The sequence below is a fragment of the Corylus avellana genome, chromosome ca3 (genome assembly GCF_901000735.1).
Source record: "Corylus avellana chromosome ca3, CavTom2PMs-1.0".
NCBI lineage: Eukaryota > Viridiplantae > Streptophyta > Magnoliopsida > Fagales > Betulaceae > Corylus > Corylus avellana.
The window spans coordinates 25,899,734-25,919,701 of NC_081543.1; the positions used below are offsets into that span (position 1 = coordinate 25,899,734).

Genomic DNA, 19,968 nt, shown 5'->3' on the forward strand with positions numbered 1-19,968 from the left:
TGATGCCCAAATAAATATATTAAGTTAGCTTATGCTTACGAAAATTCTTAATTTATTTGGAAATTCCGTCGTTGTTGCAGGCGATAGATACGCATGGCTCTCACCTAAATCAATAATTAGAAAAATGAATCCACTTGCGTAAATTGCTTGTAGTTGTTGGTATGCAGTATGAGTTGTCCCATTGTGTTTGAAATTGCATGATCAAATTAAGAACAAGTCTATGGAACCAAGAAAAAAGTATGATATCATATACCAATTAATTTGATCTGAGCTTAAGGCTACACACTAGAGCCATCCAAATGTGTCTCATCATGATCAGGAGAAACCACCAAGGTGATAAAAATAATAATAATAACAAAATAAAAAACTTTTGTTTGTTTGAATGTTTTTTGTTTGAAAAAATGTTCTGATGTAATATAATCGTGAATAATTTTGAGTTTTAGGTTGTTTGTTACTAGGGCTGTTAAGTGAGCGAAGCGTTTCGCGAGCAAGCTCGAGCTCGGCTCGCATAAGCTCGGCTCGTGCTCGACTCGAATATTAAATGAAGCGCTTCATGAACACAAATCCTAGCTCGAATATTAAACGAAGCAAGCTCGGCTTGACTCGGCTAAGCTCGTGAACAGCTCGTATAAGCTCGTGTGTTTATATATATATATATATAAACTAACTAAGTAATACATAATTAATTATAAATCTCATAATTATTAAAACCTTAAAATTGCATTTATATTTAAGTGTTAGAGAATGAAAAATTCTAGACCCTTCGTGGTCAAAGAGAGAGAGAGCAATCATTAAAAAGACCTCAATTCAATTAGAGCAGACTCAAACGAAAAGAAGAAGAATCAACTATAAACTATTGAGGGAGATTGCGAAAGGTGTAAACTATTGAAGAATCAAACAGACCCAAACACTATCACTACCTGTCAGGTGAGTGAGAGTGAGAGAGTGGGAAATGAGAGTTCAGGTGGAAGATCCGTTGTGACTGGTGAAGGGGATTGAGAGAGAGACGTTAAAATAATATTTTTTTGTAGGGGGCATTGTCTCAATGCAGTCTGAATGCAACCTGTTAACTTGTTCCACATTGTTAAGAAAACATCAATTTTCAAGTTTGCTTATCTATAAAATGATGCATATCCTCTCTCTTTGAAACCAAATGTCTTGCTGTATTGACTCAGGCTCCACACTCAACTAACCAGGCTAAGCAAATACTCATATGCAAACTAACTTCTTAAGCCGTTTAAGAGTACTTGAAGTTAAATTTTTTTTTAAAACAAAAACATTAAATATAAGAGCCAGCTCGCGAGCTGGCTCGGCTCGACTTATTATTAGCTCGAGCTCGATTGTTTTGGCTCGCCCTTGAGCTCGACTCGAGCTCGAGCTCGAGTAAAATTTAAACGAGCCAAGCTTGAACAAGGGAAGCTCGCTCAAGCTCGGCTCGTTTACACCCCTAGTTCTACATATATATTCCACCTTCAATCAAAGATAGATTACCATTTTTCCAATTCACATGGTATTAAAATAAAAGTCTTGAATTTTACTTATTAAATAAGAGTTTGATTTTATACCTAAAAAAAATTAAAATATTGATTAAGTAATTATCAGGATATAGAGCTAGATTTTAGGGGTGAGCATAGAAGCAATTACGTGTACACTACGTATAGTATCAAATATAGCACCCTAAAAATGAGAATAATTGAAGCTAATGACGTAGTGGAGTGGTTACAAGAATCTTACTGTCATGACTATTGTAATCTCTGTGACATCTTATTTTTTACTCGAATTGACAAACTTATACCCATCTTGATATATAGACATCTAGCTAATAGTAAGGAAATGTTACACTGGAATGATTATTATTTGAGAATAAGAATGAGTATTACTATAATTACAAGAAACTATACGTGTAATAGAATTATCATTTCTATTTATTGGTTTTAGTAACAATACATGAATGACCAAATTTCTAACTCGAATCGAATCATATTTTAACTTAATTTCTTAAAATACTATTAATAAAAAAAATATATATAGATTTTTTGGGATATAATTATTTTTAGAGCTATCCAATTCTTGGAGGATCGATCTCTACTACTTTTTGAGATGAATTGTTATTCTTCTTTTAAGAGAATAGTTATTCTTAAGAGGATGTTTGAGATTGTGTGGGAAACACGTCTTTTAAAGTTAAAAAAAATAAAACACCTTCATTTTTAAGTTTTTTTCCCTTAAATATGCTTTGATTATTTTTAGAATAAAAAAGTCAAATAAGTATTCTTAGAGTTTTTAACCTAACAGACCAATTTTTCATTTAGCACAACTTTCTAGATACTATAAATATTTTTTAAACTTTCTAATGCAATATCAAATTGGTGAAGCTGAGAATGAAAGTTTTTAAGCATTTTCATCAAATTGCCTCACCAAAGTTTTAGTTCAATCAGCTGGGATCACATTTAATAAAGCAGAGGTCACTAGTTCAAATCCTCCTCCCCCCTCTTGTGCGGACATGTAAAAAAAAAACAAAAAAAAAAATGGTGAGTGAATACTACTCACTATTAATAGTAGTGAGTACTATTTACTTACCAATTAAATAAAAAAATATTGTTTCTCTCTCCTCCTTTAATAGTTAGAAAAAGAATAAACAAATCTTTTAAAAAAATAATATTTAAATAGAATAGTTAAAATTGATTGTTAAAATAGTGAAGCTGTTGGTGGTGTTCTAAAAAAATTAGTTAAATTAATAGAGAAAAATGTACTTTTAATTATTTTGGTAAATAAAATTTGATGGGGCGGCTAATAATGCTATGATGAAGTCATGATTCCTATAGTAACAATGGCTCTATAAATACTAATCTCAAGTGCACCCTCTGCATGCAGGCCCAGAAGAGTCAGGATCTATGGAGCAAGGTGGAGTACTACTACTCAAGGGACTGTTCTTGTTGTGGCATGTCTTGGCTAGTCAGATCATTTATGGGTTAGCTGTTGAGGAACAAGCATCGTGCTCCTCTGCTTTTCACTATAAAGATGCCCTTGGCAAAGCTATCTTATTCTTTGAAGGGCAACGCTCAGGAAAATTGCCAGCAAGCCAGAGAGTAAAGTGGAGGGGAGACTCTGCACTCTCTGATGGCGACCCTGATCATGTATGAAATTCATTCACCTTAACATTAATTAATGTAGAATTAAACATCCTTTTCATAACATGATCAAACACACAAACACACACACACACACACACACATATATGTATATATATATGATCATGGTTTTTGACACTTTGGGGCGTGCTTTTGACAGGTGAATTTGATCGGAGGATACTATGATGCAGGTGACAACGTCAAATTTGGATGGCCAATGGCATTTACTGTCAGCTTGTTGAGCTGGGCAGCAATTGAGTACAAGAAAGAGATATCTTCTGTCAACCAACTTGGCCACCTCCACACTGCAATCCGCTGGGGCACTAACTTTATATTGAAAGCTCACACTTCTCCCACTACTCTTTATACTCAGGTCTTTTTCTTTCTTCTATACTTTGCCGCATCGTAAATAACTCATTATACTGGCCCTACTGGGCTTGTTTAGGCAGCGAAAACAATTCTTTCCAATTCTTCTCAATTTGTTTTCTCTTTTTTAGTTGATTTGACACCACTAACACTCATCTCAACTCAAAAAATTTCAACTTTATTTAAAATTTCATATTCAATCTTCAAGTAACCCAAATATAATCTCAACTCTTTTTCTCCTCGATATTCGCAATTTTGAATTCAGTTGATCAGTAGAATAGAAAAAATTGCAAACTCAAACGAGTCTTAATTTCTCAAGCAAATTTTCACCACGAAGCTACAGATTTCTGTGACAGAACATATATGTTTACATTATGATGTTAATTACTAATTAATAAGAAACTTACTAAGACCAACAAAGGATTGTTATATTTAGACAAAGTCATGCTAAATATGTGCTGATTTTTTGGTTAAATCACTATTTATCTTAAAACTTTTTGCAGATAAAAAATAATAAATTTAATCATTTAATTAATATTTTAACAATATTGTATTTATAGGTGGGAGATGGTAATTCGGATCACCAGTGTTGGGAGCGTCCCGAAGACATGGACACCCCGCGAAATCTCTACAAGATCACTTCCAACTCTCCAGGCACCGAGGCAGCTGCTGACGCTGCCGCTGCTCTTTCTGCAGCCTCAATCGTCTTCAAAGGGGTTGATGCCAATTATTCAAGGAGGCTGCTAAGCCATTCCCGATCAGTAAGGAGCATAATCCAATTTTATTAATCTTGTCGAAAAAACTCTAGTAGTACAAGTTCCATCTAATTCATGAAACATGTTTTTCAGCTGTTTGAATTTGCCGACAAGTATAGAGAATCTTACCAGGCTTCTTGCCCTTTCTATTGCTCCTATTCAGGCTATCAGGTAAAAAGTAAAGCTAGCTATAAAAGGTTCTTTTAGAAAAGATTGGTCCTTGCTGTAAAATTTTTACTTTCATATTTTGGCCCCTATTTACTAATTTTTTTGGCCCACTCAATAAATTTTTGGCCTTTATCCATTCAAACCTAGAAATCCTAATTGTATAAAAATTTTGTTGTCCCCACCCAATATATCTTTTGGTCCTTATAGTCATTCAAACCTTGAAGCTCTAATTGTATAAAAATTTTGTTGTTCCTACCAAGTTACCATAGGCAATAAGGCCAATCGGATAGAAATGAGAAAAAAAAAAAAAAAAATAGATTGATAATAAGAGTGGGTTGCCAAATGGACATCTTGAAAAGTTTATACATGGGGCCCGGGTTTGCTCTTTTTATTGGTATTTTATAAGAAATTATAGTTATTCAGTTTTATTTACTAACTATAGTTATTTGATTGTAGACTACAATATTTTTTTTAATTTATATTCGATGATTAGTCTAGGTAGTCTTTGGTTTTGGTTTGGCCCCTTCCTATAAGACTTCCGGGCTCTGTCCTTGACTACACCCTAATTTCTTTATATTTAAATACCATCTATTGTAATACAATTCAACATATATACTTAAATATAATAAAGATGTAGCCCTAAGGGTCTTTATTAGTCTCTTTTTTCTTTTTTCTTTTTTATTTCGCTTTAGATATTTTATTATATATTTCTACAATGGTTAATTTGTTACTTCTCAATAAGGATGAGCTGCTGTGGGCTGCGGCTTGGCTATACAAGGCAAGTGGAGGAAACAAGTATTTGAGCTATGTCAAAAGCAACCAAGGCTGGAGTCAGCCGGTTGCGGAGTTCAGTTGGGATAACAAATTTGTTGGAGCTCAGACATTATTAGCAAAGGTATGTATATATATATATAATAATAATAACTATTCATATACATTTTTTTGCCTTCTTTTTCCTTCCAAAAAAAAAAAAAAAACTAAGGAAAATAGATTCTGTGATATATCAGGAGTTTTATGGTGGGAAGAAGGATTTGACCAAGTTTAAGAGCGATGCAGAGTCATTTATTTGTGCAGTAATGCCCGGGAGTAGCTCACTACAGATTAAAACAACCCCTGGTAAGAAAATCACAGCATATATATATATATATATTATTCATCAAAAGGTGATATTACATCAACCAGGGTGTACGTGCGATGTATGGTTGACTGAATAATACTACCTTCACAGTTTACACCGGCTGACGACGTAATGTATTAAAAAATGTTAGGGGTATTAAATGTTTTACTAAATGAAACTTATCAAACTAATGTTTAATTCAATCATTGGAGAGAAACAAAACAATTAATTAAAATAAATGTAACAGGGACCAATGAATGAGAGCTATGCATCAGTTTGATTAGTCTCTCTTAATAAAATATTTGGTATACATAACATTTTTCTAACGTATTTTAAATGACTTATCATGTCAGTCAGCTAAATAAAACAAAGGGGAAAATATATATATATATATATAGCCCCTCGAGAACTATCACCCATTTTACAATTATGCCTTCAAGCTTTAAAAAGTGACATCGATGCCCCCACATAGTATCATTGCATGTCAAATTAGAAACTTTTGCATTTTTCTCTCCAAAATACTCTTGAAGTTATTAATAAATAAAATTAAAAAATAAATAAAAATAATCATTTGGAAAAAAAAATTTAATGGACTAATATGAATAAGGGCCGCCTTTTTGGTGATTTTAGTTTTAGTTTTTGTTTAATTTTTACAAAAAAAAAAAAAAAATTCAAATAAGTTTTTTTTTTTTAAAACATGCGGTGAAAGTATAGGAGGTCTTAATATTACTTTTTAAAGTTTTGGGGTTTATAAGTGCAAAATATGTGATTGTTCGGAGGGCTAAAATGTATTGTTTTTTATAATTAAAGTGTTAATTATTAACACATGGTTGACTACACTGGACCTAAGAAGTTTTCTTGACAGACTGTCTACTGTTTTCTCTGCAGGTGGGCTACTGTTTATAAGAGATAGTAGTAATCTACAGTACGTTACAAGCTCTTCCATGGTGTTATTCATCTACACCAAAATCTTAAATGCAGCTCATATTGATGGAGTAAAATGTGGTTCTGTGCATTTCTCTGCTTCTCAACTCAGAAAGTTTGCAAAGTCACAGGTTAATTTGCACCACCAAATATTATTTCTTCTTCAGAATCAAAGGATAAATCCCACGACAACCCACATGACCAATATGGCCCATATGGGAATTATTATCACGGCAGGAATTTAGTATTGCAGGATTAAGTTGGCCACATTAATTAATAAACTTTTTTTGTTTTTCTTTCATCTTTATTTTTTTCACGAATTAATATATATGTTCTAACAAATTTGGACTTTAAATTGAGGACTAATCATTTTATTAATGTAAATCATGAATATTAGCATGCACGTAAGTGCATATTTTTAGAATATTAATTAAGTGATTATATTTATTATTTCTTATAATTAAGCTTAAGGCTTTAATTAAAATAAGTAATAATTTATCATGGTATTAGATCAAGCAATATTGAGTTGAAACTCTAGCTAGCTAGCTCCCGTCTGCGTCTTATTTTAAGTTAAAGAATTTCACTTATATTATGCTAGTAGTTAGTTAATTTATTATCGATTAAGTGATTAAACTCATCATTTTTCATAAGATTAAGTTTTTAAAACAATTAATTGTAATTTTTTAAATCATATTGTAAGAATTTGGGTTTCAGGTGAACTACATACTTGGAAACAACCCAAAGAAGATGTCATACATGGTTGGGTTTGGCGACAAACACCCTAAGCAACTACACCATAGAGGTTCATCCATCCCCTCAGTCAAAGCTCTCCCTACAAAGGTGGGTTGCAATGATGGCTTCTCAAACTATTTCTCTTCCAGCAATCCAAATCCAAACACTCATGTGGGTGCAATTGTTGGAGGTCCTGATTCCAATGACAACTTTAACGATGTGAGATCTGACTTCTCCCACGCTGAACCTACAACCTACATGAATGCAGCTTTTGTGGGCTCAGTGGCTGCTTTGCTTGCTGAAAGCAAAGAGGAGTATTTGAAATATTTGCCACAGGTTAATAAAACTGCTAATATGGCTTATTATGTGTAAGTTGTGCTAAAGATCGATGAGTACTTCATTCAACTAGTAATATTGTACTCTATGGCTTAAATAATAATGCAGAATCTCATCTTTGTTACATGCACGAGTTAATACAAAATCATATACATATTCCTAAATGGATGCCACGAAAGTTATTGCTCGAGAAATTAAAGAAGTTTGGAGGAATTCCTACAAGAGTTGCCCTTTCCTTTTAGATTCCGCTTAACTTCCTTTGAGCATCAAAGCAATTATGTACGTGTAGGGCTGAAATTGCGGGTGACTAACCACCCTAACCGTTGTTTCGACTTCTTCTCTTTTTTTTTTCTCTTTTTTATCCTTTTAAAAAACCGATAGTTATTAAATAATTGCTATTTAATTTTATTAGCTACTTAATAACTGCTAATCTCAACCGCATTTTGCACTCTATGTGGGCTTATAATTCTTCAAACTAATTCTTTAAATACATCCACTTATACAAATGGGTCTGATGCCGTCACACATTTATGATTCCTCAAGTCAAGTTGCTCGGATCAAGACAAATTAGGAAGGCTCGGATCAAGAGAAAGATGGCAAAGTAGCCGAAAAGTAGTTTTGGAGGTCTTTAATAATAATAATAATAAAAACAAATAAAATATCTATAATGTCTGGATTTCAATTATTGGGGATGACGTTGAGTTTATTGTCAATGAAACTTAATAGCATGTCAGACCTAAAAGCTTAAATTTATGAGTTTGGTCATAATTCAACTTATGAGTTTGGTATCAGTTCGTTTTGGCATAGATAATTTTTAGAAAATATTTTTCATATTTTTTGGTGTTTGGTAGAACAAAAAATATTTTTGGTTTAATTAAAAAAATTTCTTTAATTTTTATAAAATGGTCTCCATTTTTTTAAAATCATAAACCACTTTTCGAGTTTAAACATCTTATTCTCAAATTGACAGACTCAGCCAGAACGAATTCACCGAACCTCCGTCGAGACTCCCTTGGGACTCACCGAGACCCAATTGATCAACTGTTGGGACCCAAATGGGACCTGTCGTAACACGATCGGAACTCGCTGGGACCCATCTAGGCCACCACCAAGACCCAATTGATCAACTGTTGGGACCCAAATGGGACCTGTCGTAGCACGATCGGACTTGCTGGGACCCATCTAGGCCACCACCAAGACCTAGTCAGGACCCCGTCGAGACCCACTAGGACTTTACTAGAACTCTATCACGACCTAGTTAACTCCGTTTGTTTCGACGTAAAATATTTTTCGTTCTTAAAAAATAATTTCATTGAATATATATATATATATATATATATATATATATATATATATGTGTGTGTGTGTGTGTGTGTGTGTGTGTGTGTGTATTCAATCAATTATATTAAACTTTAGATTATGATAATGTCTTGACTGAGTTTCAGAGGTGTCCCGATCAGGTCTCGGCAGTGTCCTGACTGGGTCCCCCAACGAGTCTCGTCTGGTTCTAGACGAGGTCTCAACTAGGTTCTGTCCGGGTACCAGCAGTGTCTCAACCGGGTCTTGGTAATGTTCTGATTGAATCCTCCTGATAATAATGTGCCGACCAAATCCTAGCGGTGTCCCAGTCGAGTTCTATCCAAGTCCTGACAGGGTCCTGTTCGAGAGTTCTGTACGGGTTCGAGCAGTGTCTCCGCCAGATCCCGACAATGTCCAATTGCACGTACAATTTCATTTTCACAGTTAAAAGATCAAAGTCAATTCCAATTGAAGACATCCAATTCCCAAATAAAAGATTCGGGAGCCGGGCTATGCTAAAAAATCATTAATTTAAAAATTGATTTCATTGCTTGTAGGAAGGGTGTTTACCTGAAGATACGCAATGGGGCTTATCCTAATATTTTAACTTCTTTTTTTTTCCCTGAGCTTATCCTCATGCATTTCTGTCATTTTCCGTTACAGTTATATAATTGGGACGGTGGGCGGACAGCGGATTAATGTCCCACCGCATATGAAAATTCTCAGAAAATCTCCAACTTGACACATAATTGTGCCAAATATAGAAGAAATTAGATATATGGTCTTTTCCCAGTCTTTGTTTAATTATAGTGTTTGAATAAGTCGGATCCTCAAGCCAAACTTTTCTTGACTTGCATAATTTCCACCATTAAATTATTAATAATTTTAAATATTAAAATAAGACGTGAGGTGAATGATCGATCCATAACAAAATTTGAATTCAGGACTTTTGCGTTATACTATGTTAAATTAACCTTTGTTATAAACGTCAGCTTTTAATAAATAAATAAAAAATGATCACTTCAATCATTTAATTAAGAAAGAAATTACATTTACCCCCTCTAATTTGTAATTACCATCCATTTTTCAATGTCATTTTAATGTTTTATTTCTAGAATGTCCTTTACCATTGGGTTGCAATGTCTCCCTTCCGCCACCCAAAATAACAAAATTACTCCGTGTAAAACTAAAAATTCAAATAAAAAAAGGGGGGTAGCCATCATTTTTTCTATCTTATGAATGATATTTTTATCATTTTGAATTGCCGGAGAATAATATTACATCCCTAATGGTAGATTGGTGAGATCATTAATTTCAAAAATTGAAACATTGAAGATTGCAAAAAATGATGATAATTAGATTCGTACGGTAAATGTAGCTAACCCTTTGATTAATATTCTAACATTTACTAACATACACATATATCTTTTGTCAGATACCTGAAAACTATTTCAGTGAATAAGTAGGAAACTAAATTACAAAACGGATGAGTGCAAAAAAGATTGAAAACAACATTACAATTTGCATGTTCTGAGACATTAATTGAAGCTTGAGTAACCCATATATATATATATATGCTCCCTTTGTGTCATCTCCTACGGTCGTGGATTTGTCAATGAAACCAAGGTAAAGGACAGTTATCCAATAATTGGTCCAAAAAGAAACCATCTTCTAGGCTTGGAAAGAATAATTCGTTGTCCAAAATAGTATCAGGCATGGAAATTATGTTACTATTACCTTCATTTCCTTGCACCATTTGCTCTTCCTCATGATTCTTCAGGCTTGCTGTACTTTGCACAAGCTCATGATCATCCTCAATGGCTGCCATCAAAGGGGTTGTCGGAGAAAGGTGGCTGCCTTTCTTTTCGGGTGCCGGGAACTTGCTCCGCCTGCTGCCCGCAAGCAAGTTCCGGCGAGTTGGATGGGTGTGATTGTGCTCTGAAGTATAGGTTACAATGAAAATCCCCGGATCCAAATTGCTCCTTTCCACTTGTTTTCTTGCTGAACACCCTTTTGAGCTGCTGCACCTGTAATAGCTTCTCGGATATGGCGATCCTTTGATGGGTTTCTGACCATATTTACGCCATGCCCACAAATCTGAGCCATTTCCCTCCCCTGCCACATATTGCACCACCCTCTTGTGCTGATTCTTTCTGCTGCAGTTCGTGGGAAAAAAGAAAAAAAAAAAAAAAACTGTTAACTTTTGAAGAGTTTTCATGAATAAATTTTCAGCCCCATATATCATCATTAAATCACCACTTTTTTTCAAAAACGATAAAAATTTTCGTGCACGGCAATTTAATATATACTAGATACTATCTTAAATTATTATTTTTTCAAAAATAATTGGCTCATTTGGGTTTGCAATTTTTTTTTCTATTCTACCGAACTGAATTTAAAATTGCGAATATCAAAAAAAAAAAAAATTGAGATTATGTTTGAGTTGTTTGAAAAATATAAAATTTTGAATAAAGTTAAAAAATTTTGAGTTGAGTTAAGTGTTAGCGGTGTCAAATCAACTAAAAAAACGAAGAAAAAAAGTTGAGAAGAATTGGGAAGAATTGTCTTTCCAAACAAGCCCTTTTAAGAAATGATGAATTTATTAATTCAATCTATATTCTAACGTATATATGAAATCTAAGATAGAATTAGCAAAATTTTACACGAAATAACTAACCTTAATCTTCTGTAAGTAGCTGGTTGTTGTTTTTTACTTTGCTGCTGCTGCTCTGGTTGTTTGAGTTCTTTAGGAACAGATATGGAGCTGGAGCTGGAGCTGGCTAGGATGTTTTGTGAGGAAACAGGGTAAAAGGGCTTGTAAAGGATTTCTAGTTCATCCAAAACTGCTCTGGTATCACTGATTTCAGGAAACCCCAAAAGGAGATCATTTTCTACAGCACTCAAGGGAGCAAAAAAAGATTCTGGGTCAGCCATGGTAGGGGCTTCAATGAATTCATCCATGCATCCTCTTACTACAGCTTGCAAATCCCAGCCCTCCATGCAAATGGCGCCCAGATGAGAAGAAGAAAATGGAAGGAGAGAGTTTATTGGCAGGCTGTCAGAGAGCTGCAAACAGCTTTATGAGGAAACTGAAAGCAGGGGTTGGATTTATATTGGGGAGAGTGTGTGAGAAAAAGTTTTTCAAAAGCTTATTTTGGATTTTCTTCCTTTCACTCTAAACCAGTTTTTCAATTTCTTTGGTTGACTTTTGCAAAAGTCAAAAGCTGCGACTAGCGCCAACGATACTCGCAGGGAGATGGTACTCGCTGTAGATTTTTGTCTCAAATCTTGCTTGGAGACTTGGAGTTGGTAAATGGTGGCGTGTTTATGGTTTTTTGTGGGTCGGTGAAGGCACGTGTGCGAGTGTGAATTTTACGTACTCGCGCGAGTATATTGGGTAGTCGCCTAATATTCGAGGACCGATAGTTTGGAATCTTCTGATAAAATCTCCACGCTCACACTCTTTCTTGAGTCGGTGATGTAAACCCAAATACGTCTTTTACTTGGTCAAAAATTTTAATGTTATTCGTTTACTTCACCTACATTTTTTTTTTTTTTCAATGGTGATTTATTTATCATTATCGTTAGTCTAAATTCATTATACATTTGGCCTGCACTTTGGATGAAAAAAATTTAACACTTTAACATTTTGGTAAATCACTATTTATTTATTTTAATGAAGAATTTATTCATTTAATTAATATTCTAAAAATTTTTAACTGCTAAAATTTCTTATAATATTCTAAAATTTTATTTACATATAGTCGTAGGTCCAAAATCTTTCTCAAAAAATAAGATTTGACAAGTGAAATATTTAGGGTAAAGTTCACTTTAACCCCATCAAACTATCACTCAAATGACAATCTACCCCCCAAACTATCAATTATAATCTCTCAAATTACCAAAACAATGACAATGTACCCCCCTAATGCTAGCAAAATGACAAAATAACCCCTATAAAATTTTCAATAAGACAAAAATGCCCTTAAAAATTTGTAAAAAAATTAAATTTTAGTATTTTTGTTTTTATTTTAGTAAGGGTAATTTTGTCATTTTAAAAAAATTGGAGGTACATTATCAATGTTTTAGTAGTTTGGGGGGTAAATTATCGCAATTGATAGTTTGGGAGGTAAATTGTCATTAAGGTAGTAGTTTGTGGGAATTAAGTGGACTTTACCTAAATATTTAACTAAAATTGAGAGTAAATTGTGGAGTCAATGTTCAAATTCCTGACATTTACTTTAATGCCATGTAAAATCATTATTTAATCTAAAAGTTAAGCTAATAAAAATGATAAATTTAATCATTTAATTAACACCCTAACGGAACGGATTTGGATTGTTCACTTAATTATTTTTTAATAAAGAATCCATCAAATTTCTCTTTAAAAAAATCGTACGTATAGATTATGTAAGATATTGAGCAAGAGATATTTCTTATATATAGATGAAATCATTAAAAACTTACCAAAACTAAACAACAAAGAGCCGAAAACATTACATGCCAATTAAAGAAATTAAACTATTCTTAACAGCTAGCAATCTAAGCAAGGCTTTTTCACAGCTTTGCGGGTAATCCTTGAGGTGGATCGAGGAAGCGAGTGGGAAAGCTACCAGCTGAGCTAGTTGTAGCAGCCCATGGTAGATTGTACATCTAATGAAACTCTTATGTTTCTTAGTATCATCATACTAGCTTCTAAAATAATTGGTAAGACCAAAAGAAGACATAGTAAAAGAACTGAAAGACAAATAGTAATACATGACAAATATTTAATGGCCAATGTTTGGATCTGAAAAATTATTTACGCCAAAGAAAATTTCACAAGACAAAAGAGAGCTAGAGAAAGCAATGAGCTAGCTAGGTGGAAGAGTCTGGAATGTGCCACATGAGTCCAAAAGTGGCATCTACATGTGCAGCCCAATTAAGCACGTATAACACGGTGGTGTGTGAGATGTATTAAATCACCAGTTATCCCAAAAGGTTAAATTCATAAAAAGAGGTAAATTTAATCATTTAATCATTACTTTAACACTCCATTTCACGTGAAATATTTAATTGAAATGAGAAGTAAATGACGAAGTCAAGGACGTTCGAACTCAGGACCATTATATCTAATACCAAGTTAAATTATCGTTTATCCCACAAGCTTAAGCTCATATATATGAAGAGGTAAATTTAATCATTTAATTATTACTTTAATAGGATTTACGCGCCAGGATGGAGACTGGTGAAAGGTGAAGCAGGGACCAATAAAGATAGAGGGGATGTGGGTAGATGCATGGTAGAAGTGGGGGCAAAAAACCAAGAGTTAAAGGGGTGAAGAAAAAGTGACAAATACAAATGGAGGGGTGGGAGAGAGGAGTTTCGATCTTAAGGCTGAGGGGTACGGTTGATGTTAAACTACCATTGATTCTAAAAGTTTAAGCTAATAGGAAGAGATAAATTTAATCACTTAGTCATTACTTTAACTGTGGAGTTCGAGGCCGGCTCTTCCCTCCTCCTTAGCTTGCTTTGGTTTTTTGGGAGAGAATTTTGGTGTCGAGAGAGAGGTATCAATGTGCTAGATTGAAACGACGACATTTGTCGTTTGATTATGTGTTGATCAAATGGAGGAAATCAATCAGGGGTGGAGGGCAGAGATCTGAATTTAGCTAAACATCAAAAGATAGACATGGATTAATGAAGAATAAGACAAACATTCTCAAGACATAAAAAGCCTTAGCTTCGATCTGTTTGTGTACGTCAGACACAAGTAGTAGTAGATATTTACAAAGCCTAGTGTCATATATATGGTGACCATTGCTCACGTATAGCTAAGCTAGCTAGCTATGGTGTCTTGGTTGGTCCATCCATGATCCATGGCCATCTCCATCTCCCTTTCTGCACGCACAAAAGCAACCTAAACAATATTGTAAATTGACAAGTCAAGTTTACTTTCACAAGAAACAAAGACATGCCCATAACCCCAATCTTCTTGCCAATATTCTTCCCAAAAAGGGCTCGAGAAACGCCGTTCAAAGACAAGAATATATGAGTCAAAGAAGAAAAAGTCATCACTTACTGCACGCTTAATTCCATACCCCTAGCACTGTAGGGAGTGATGGTTGCTAAAAAGGGAAGAAAGAGAGGAAGCTAGCTAGCTAGCCAACTTGTACCGTAAATTGCAGGGAATTAAGCTGGATTTTCTGGGGTGACCACCATTGCACTACGAACCATAACTCTCAGCAAGTAGAGGGGGTTTGAAAAGATTGAAAGCTCTTGGTTTTGGATGAAGGGACTGCATGTGTACCACGCGGAATAATGCTACGCAAACCGCGTAGTCCTCGATTCCGTCTGTACGTTTTGGTAATTGTTTTTCAAAACTTTGACGCTGGAAACCACTTCGGATATATATTATAATATTATTTAGTTTCCAAGGTAACAAGTGGGAGTTTACCAATATTTCAAATAGTCCGTACGGAAAACGTCGTAGACAATAATAATAGAAAGAATTGGAAGGGAGGAAAAGTCGTACAAACTTTTACCTGGAGAACTTTATACTCCTAAATTGTCATAGGATTTGATAAATTTTTTAAACTTCAAAACTTTTCAATTTAAACCTCTGAACTTTTAATTGCAATCAACTTAAACCTCTTCTTCATATTTAAAACGTTAAAAGTGAGACAATAATGTTTATACTCCTGAATTTTTTATAAAATTTCAAATTTATCCTTAATTTCAAATTAAAAAATTTTAAAAAAAAATATTAATGTAAAAAAAAAAATCATGAATATTTTGGTCTTTTTAGATATTGCCGTTGGAAGTTAATGGTTAAATCTGACGGAGAAGTTCAAATTGATTGCAATTGAAAGTTCAAGGGTTCAAATTGAGAGGTTTTGAAGTTTAGGGGGCTTGTCAAATCACTTGGTAATTCAGGAGTTTAAAGTGAAATTACCACAAACTAAAACTAAAACTAAAAAAAAAAAAAAATTAAAACAAAATTAATTTTTTTTTCAAAATTATCCGAGTATTTTTGAAGGCTTTAGGGGAACATTGTCAATATTTTGATAGTTTGAAAAATACATTGTCAATTAAGTAGTAGTTTGAGAGTGTATGAACTTTTTTCCTATTACTTTTACTCTCACTCACATAGTCTGAAGTACTCTCAAGTTTACGCTCTAATGTCACATTAAAAATTATTGTTAAATTCAAAATTTAATAGTAAAAAATGTAAAAACAAAAGTGAGTATAACATTTCTCGTTACAAAAAATAAGTTCGAAGAATGCCTTAATGATATATATTTTTTTTTACCTACCCAAAAAAAAAAAAAGATTATTTTTTCTGTTATTAGTATAAGGTACTGCTACTACTGTTATAAGTTACAAATAAATCTTTTTTCCATGACATATATTCGGTGATTTATCTTTGAGAAGTCCATGTAATTAATACATCTAAGATGGATGTGGTGCATGCACTGTGCACGCAATTTAATTTATCTTCATTAATTAGGCTTTGGATGAGAGGAGAGGGATATAGGGCTGCAGCATTAAGACTATTTATAGGGCGGAAGGAAGGGGTCGAGTCTAGAGGGGTCAAATGCCTCCCTTAATTTTAAAAAATTTCTTACCCTTGATTGAATTTTTATCAAGGGTAAGAATCGAATCAAATGCCCCGATTGTCCACTCTCAATAACTCATTAGAGGACAAATTTGCCCACCTTTGCCCTGATTTTCTTTTGATATTATTGAGCAAAGCGTTTCTGTAATTAGGTTAATTAGAAAAATTACAAAAGCTGAAATTACAAAAGCTGAAGAAAAGACCAAGGAAACTAGTATTTGACTAACATCCTTACATTTCGAAGTACTTTCAAGAAACTAGTTTTATCCTCATTTGATATCGTGTGGCAAGCTGGAGGCAAATAGATTTTTCCATCCTCGCCAGTGAACGAATGAAGTGTACGTCTCAAACTCATTTCTTGCAAGTCTTTACATGCTTCAAGATTGTCCTTCGTTTTCCCTTTAATGTCCATTATTGTGCCAAGTATGTTGTCCATCACATTTTTCTCTATGTGCATGACATCAAGGTTGTGCCGCAATAAATTATCTTTCCAGTACAGCAACCTAAAGAAAATACTTTTCTTCTTTCACAACACACTAGCAGTCGCTAGTTGTCGTTTTTTAGGAGTCATCTTCCACTTCGGCTGTGTTATTAGTGGACTTTGACTTACTGGCACTCTCATCCCCAAACATCATCCTCTCTAACTGTCTTAAGATTTCATCTCTATTTGGCACATCGAGGGCACATTCTACTTCTTAGTTACCATCAAACGTTCTTTTGTTGCGCTTCCACGTATGATCCATGGGCAAGTATCACCTATGCCCCATAAAACAAAAATTTTTTCTCGTGTTTTAACCGCCTAGACCTTGTTACATGTATACAGCAAGGACATGTCTTTCTACTCCTGGTAGGCCACCCGAACAAGTCTGCGTATGCCGGGAAGTCATTAATTGTCCACATCAACTATGCTCGGAGCATAAAGCTCTTTTTAATGGAGACATCAAATGTTTGTACCCCTACATTCCATAATTCATATAATTCTTCAATTAAGGGTTGCATGTAGACATCTATATCAATTCCATGTGAACTTAGCCCTGGCATAATCAGGAATAATATGAAAGACGTTTGTTTCATGCACATCCAAGGCGGCAGGTTGTACAGAACAAGCATTACAGGCCAAGTACTGTGGGATGTGCTCATGTTTCCAAAATGATTAAATCCATCCAAGGTTAAGCGAAGTCTTACGTTCCTGCTGTCTGATGAAAAATTCGGATATAAATTATCGAATGACTTCCATGCTTCACCGTCAGCCGGGTGCCTCAATATGCCGTCCTTTGTGCGGCCGACTGAACGCCACCTCATATAGGGCGCGGTATGCTGTGACATAAACAGCCTCTATAGTGGTGGTATAACTGAAAACCACCGCAACACCTTCACCGGACGTCTCTTACTCAACGATATGGGGTGGTCATCCTCGTCTAAATAAATTTCGTCCTTCCACTTACATTCTCCACATTTAACACATGAATCTAACTCCTTATTACCCTTCCAGAACAACATACAGTCATTACGACAAGTCGGGATCTTCTCATACCCGAGTCTCATGTTCCTTAGAAACCGTTTGGCCTCATATATATTAACTGACAAAGCTCCATCATCTGCAGGCAGCAACTGATTATGAACTCGAAAAAACACCAGAATATTGTGTTACTAACTCCACCCACACACTTCAAATTGTACAGATCTACAGTAGCACTCAGCTTGCTATGTTTGATCTTATCATGAAGTGACTTGTCTACCTTTTTAAGCAATTCCTCGTACTTCTATATGTCATCTCCATCGGCTTCGTCATGCACAACATGTTCTTCCTCACCATGCACCTCAACTCGAGGCCCACTATTATCATCCCTGACTTCATGCATGCCGAATGCATCATGCAAGCATGGCGTGCATATTTTTCACACTGTTCTGTGCTTGCACCCGTATCTACGGCCGGACGAATCGAATCAGAGCCTTCAACGGGAGTTCGTACAGGCCTCTTGCCGTAATAAATTCAGTCTTTATATTGGGGCCACATTCATTTTCCCCATGTCAAGTGGTCGCTTACCAAACCTGGGGGGTGTCTCCTGTTAAGGCGACATGTCCTACAGGGGCACACAATAAGTTTGTCTGGAGTTTCAAAATTCCTAACTGCAAAGTGCACAAACGATTTACACCCGTCTTTGAATTCCTTTGTACCCCTAGACTTCGTCATCCAACTCTTGTCCATAACGTTACTACGTACATTAGAAATATAAATATGTAAGGATTACCCTCCACTTAAACATAAATGCATTAATATTCTTTTACTTTTTATCTTAAAAAGGAATGTTCAAAACTAGATTAATTACTTGTTTTTGGTTATTCTTTTACTTTTTATATCGGCATATTTACATAAAGTAAATTTGCAAGTAATTAACCACAACACAAGATTCATGCCCAAAATTTAAATGCTTTTGGTACGGGGACCCTAAATTAAATAAATCTATATATATTGTGGCCGGTTTTTATATTAGCTTTGTTACGAGGACACTTAATGAGATAACTATAGTTTAGTTGTTTATACGTGTTTTTCTTTTCTTTTTTATTATATTAGCACTAGATATTTTATATAATTTACGAAATATAATTTACAATAGTGATGAAAGTTTAATAGGGTTAAGTGAAGTTTAATTTCTCTTTAAAAATATTTCAATTACAATTTGGATCATAGGCATAATTACAAACATAATTTGGATTTGATTTTTTTCTCCCACATATTTGATTCCTAACTCAAAGAACTTATCTAAGTCTTGTCCTGATACTCCATTTAATTAGTTGTAACCAAATTTTTTATTTTTTATTTTCTTTTTGATAGGATTTAGTCATGACCATTGAATAATTTTTGCTTTCCACTTCTACTTTGGGTATGTCAAAATTTAAACCAAATACTTAATTAGCAACCATCACTATATTCTCCCATTGGTTAGCAATAGCATAATAAGATTAACCTAAATAATTTTGTTCATAATCTTTGATTAATCATGTTAATTATGCTATTGATAGCCAATGAGAGAATATGGAGATTGTTGCTAAGTGTATAAAACAAATTGAAAAGCATTTGTTACGGGGACTGTAAATATCTAAATCTAAGTTATGTTTTTGTTGCGTTTTTTTTTTTTAAAAAAAAAAAAAAAACATTTACATAATTAGAAATTTATATGGCATGGGAACCCTAAATAAAATTAATCTAGTTAGCTTGGTTTGTTAACGTGGTATTTTTGCATACTATATTACTTATTTTGTTTTTGTTAACAAAAAATTATTTTTTGTAAATTCATTTATATACCCTAAACAAATTTGTAAAACCTACACAAAATAAAATATCTAGCTAATTTCAAAGTAATTACCTAATAAATAAATAGATATATTTTGCATGCATGCTCATATTTAACAATCCTACTTACGTACCTATCATACAAACATGGGACCCTAAAAATCATATATTTTAAACAAATTAATAAGTCAATTAGCTAACAAAAAATGATAATCATATCATATATACACGGTAGAAAAGCCCAAAATATA

At 34.0% G+C, this 19,968-nt stretch overlaps 2 protein-coding genes across 3 annotated transcripts; one reads left to right on the forward strand and one right to left on the reverse strand.

Moving 5' to 3' along the window:
• The first annotated feature begins 2,880 nt into the window (after nucleotides 1-2,880).
• LOC132175132 (endoglucanase-like) lies at nucleotides 2,881-7,650 on the forward strand. The gene is made up of 8 exons (XM_059586970.1): nucleotides 2,881-3,134; nucleotides 3,289-3,501; nucleotides 4,055-4,255; nucleotides 4,343-4,420; nucleotides 5,160-5,312; nucleotides 5,425-5,533; nucleotides 6,423-6,589; nucleotides 7,173-7,650. Exons 1-8 carry the CDS (start codon nucleotides 2,892-2,894, stop codon nucleotides 7,560-7,562), a joined length of 1,554 nt encoding a protein of 517 aa, XP_059442953.1. The 5' UTR covers nucleotides 2,881-2,891; the 3' UTR covers nucleotides 7,563-7,650.
• A 2,562-nt stretch (nucleotides 7,651-10,212) lies between these two features.
• LOC132176178 (probable WRKY transcription factor 27) lies at nucleotides 10,213-11,880 on the reverse strand. 2 transcript variants are annotated; one of them, XM_059588312.1, is made up of 2 exons: nucleotides 11,503-11,880; nucleotides 10,213-10,978 (listed from the first exon to the last, which is right to left on the reverse strand). In XM_059588312.1, exons 1-2 carry the CDS (start codon nucleotides 11,823-11,825, stop codon nucleotides 10,438-10,440), a joined length of 864 nt encoding a protein of 287 aa, XP_059444295.1. In that variant the 5' UTR covers nucleotides 11,826-11,880; the 3' UTR covers nucleotides 10,213-10,437. The 2 variants fall into 2 exon arrangements, with proteins under 2 accessions (XP_059444295.1, XP_059444294.1); XM_059588311.1 differs by having other exon boundaries at nucleotides 10,213-10,981.
• Between the last annotated feature and the right edge of the window lie 8,088 nt (nucleotides 11,881-19,968).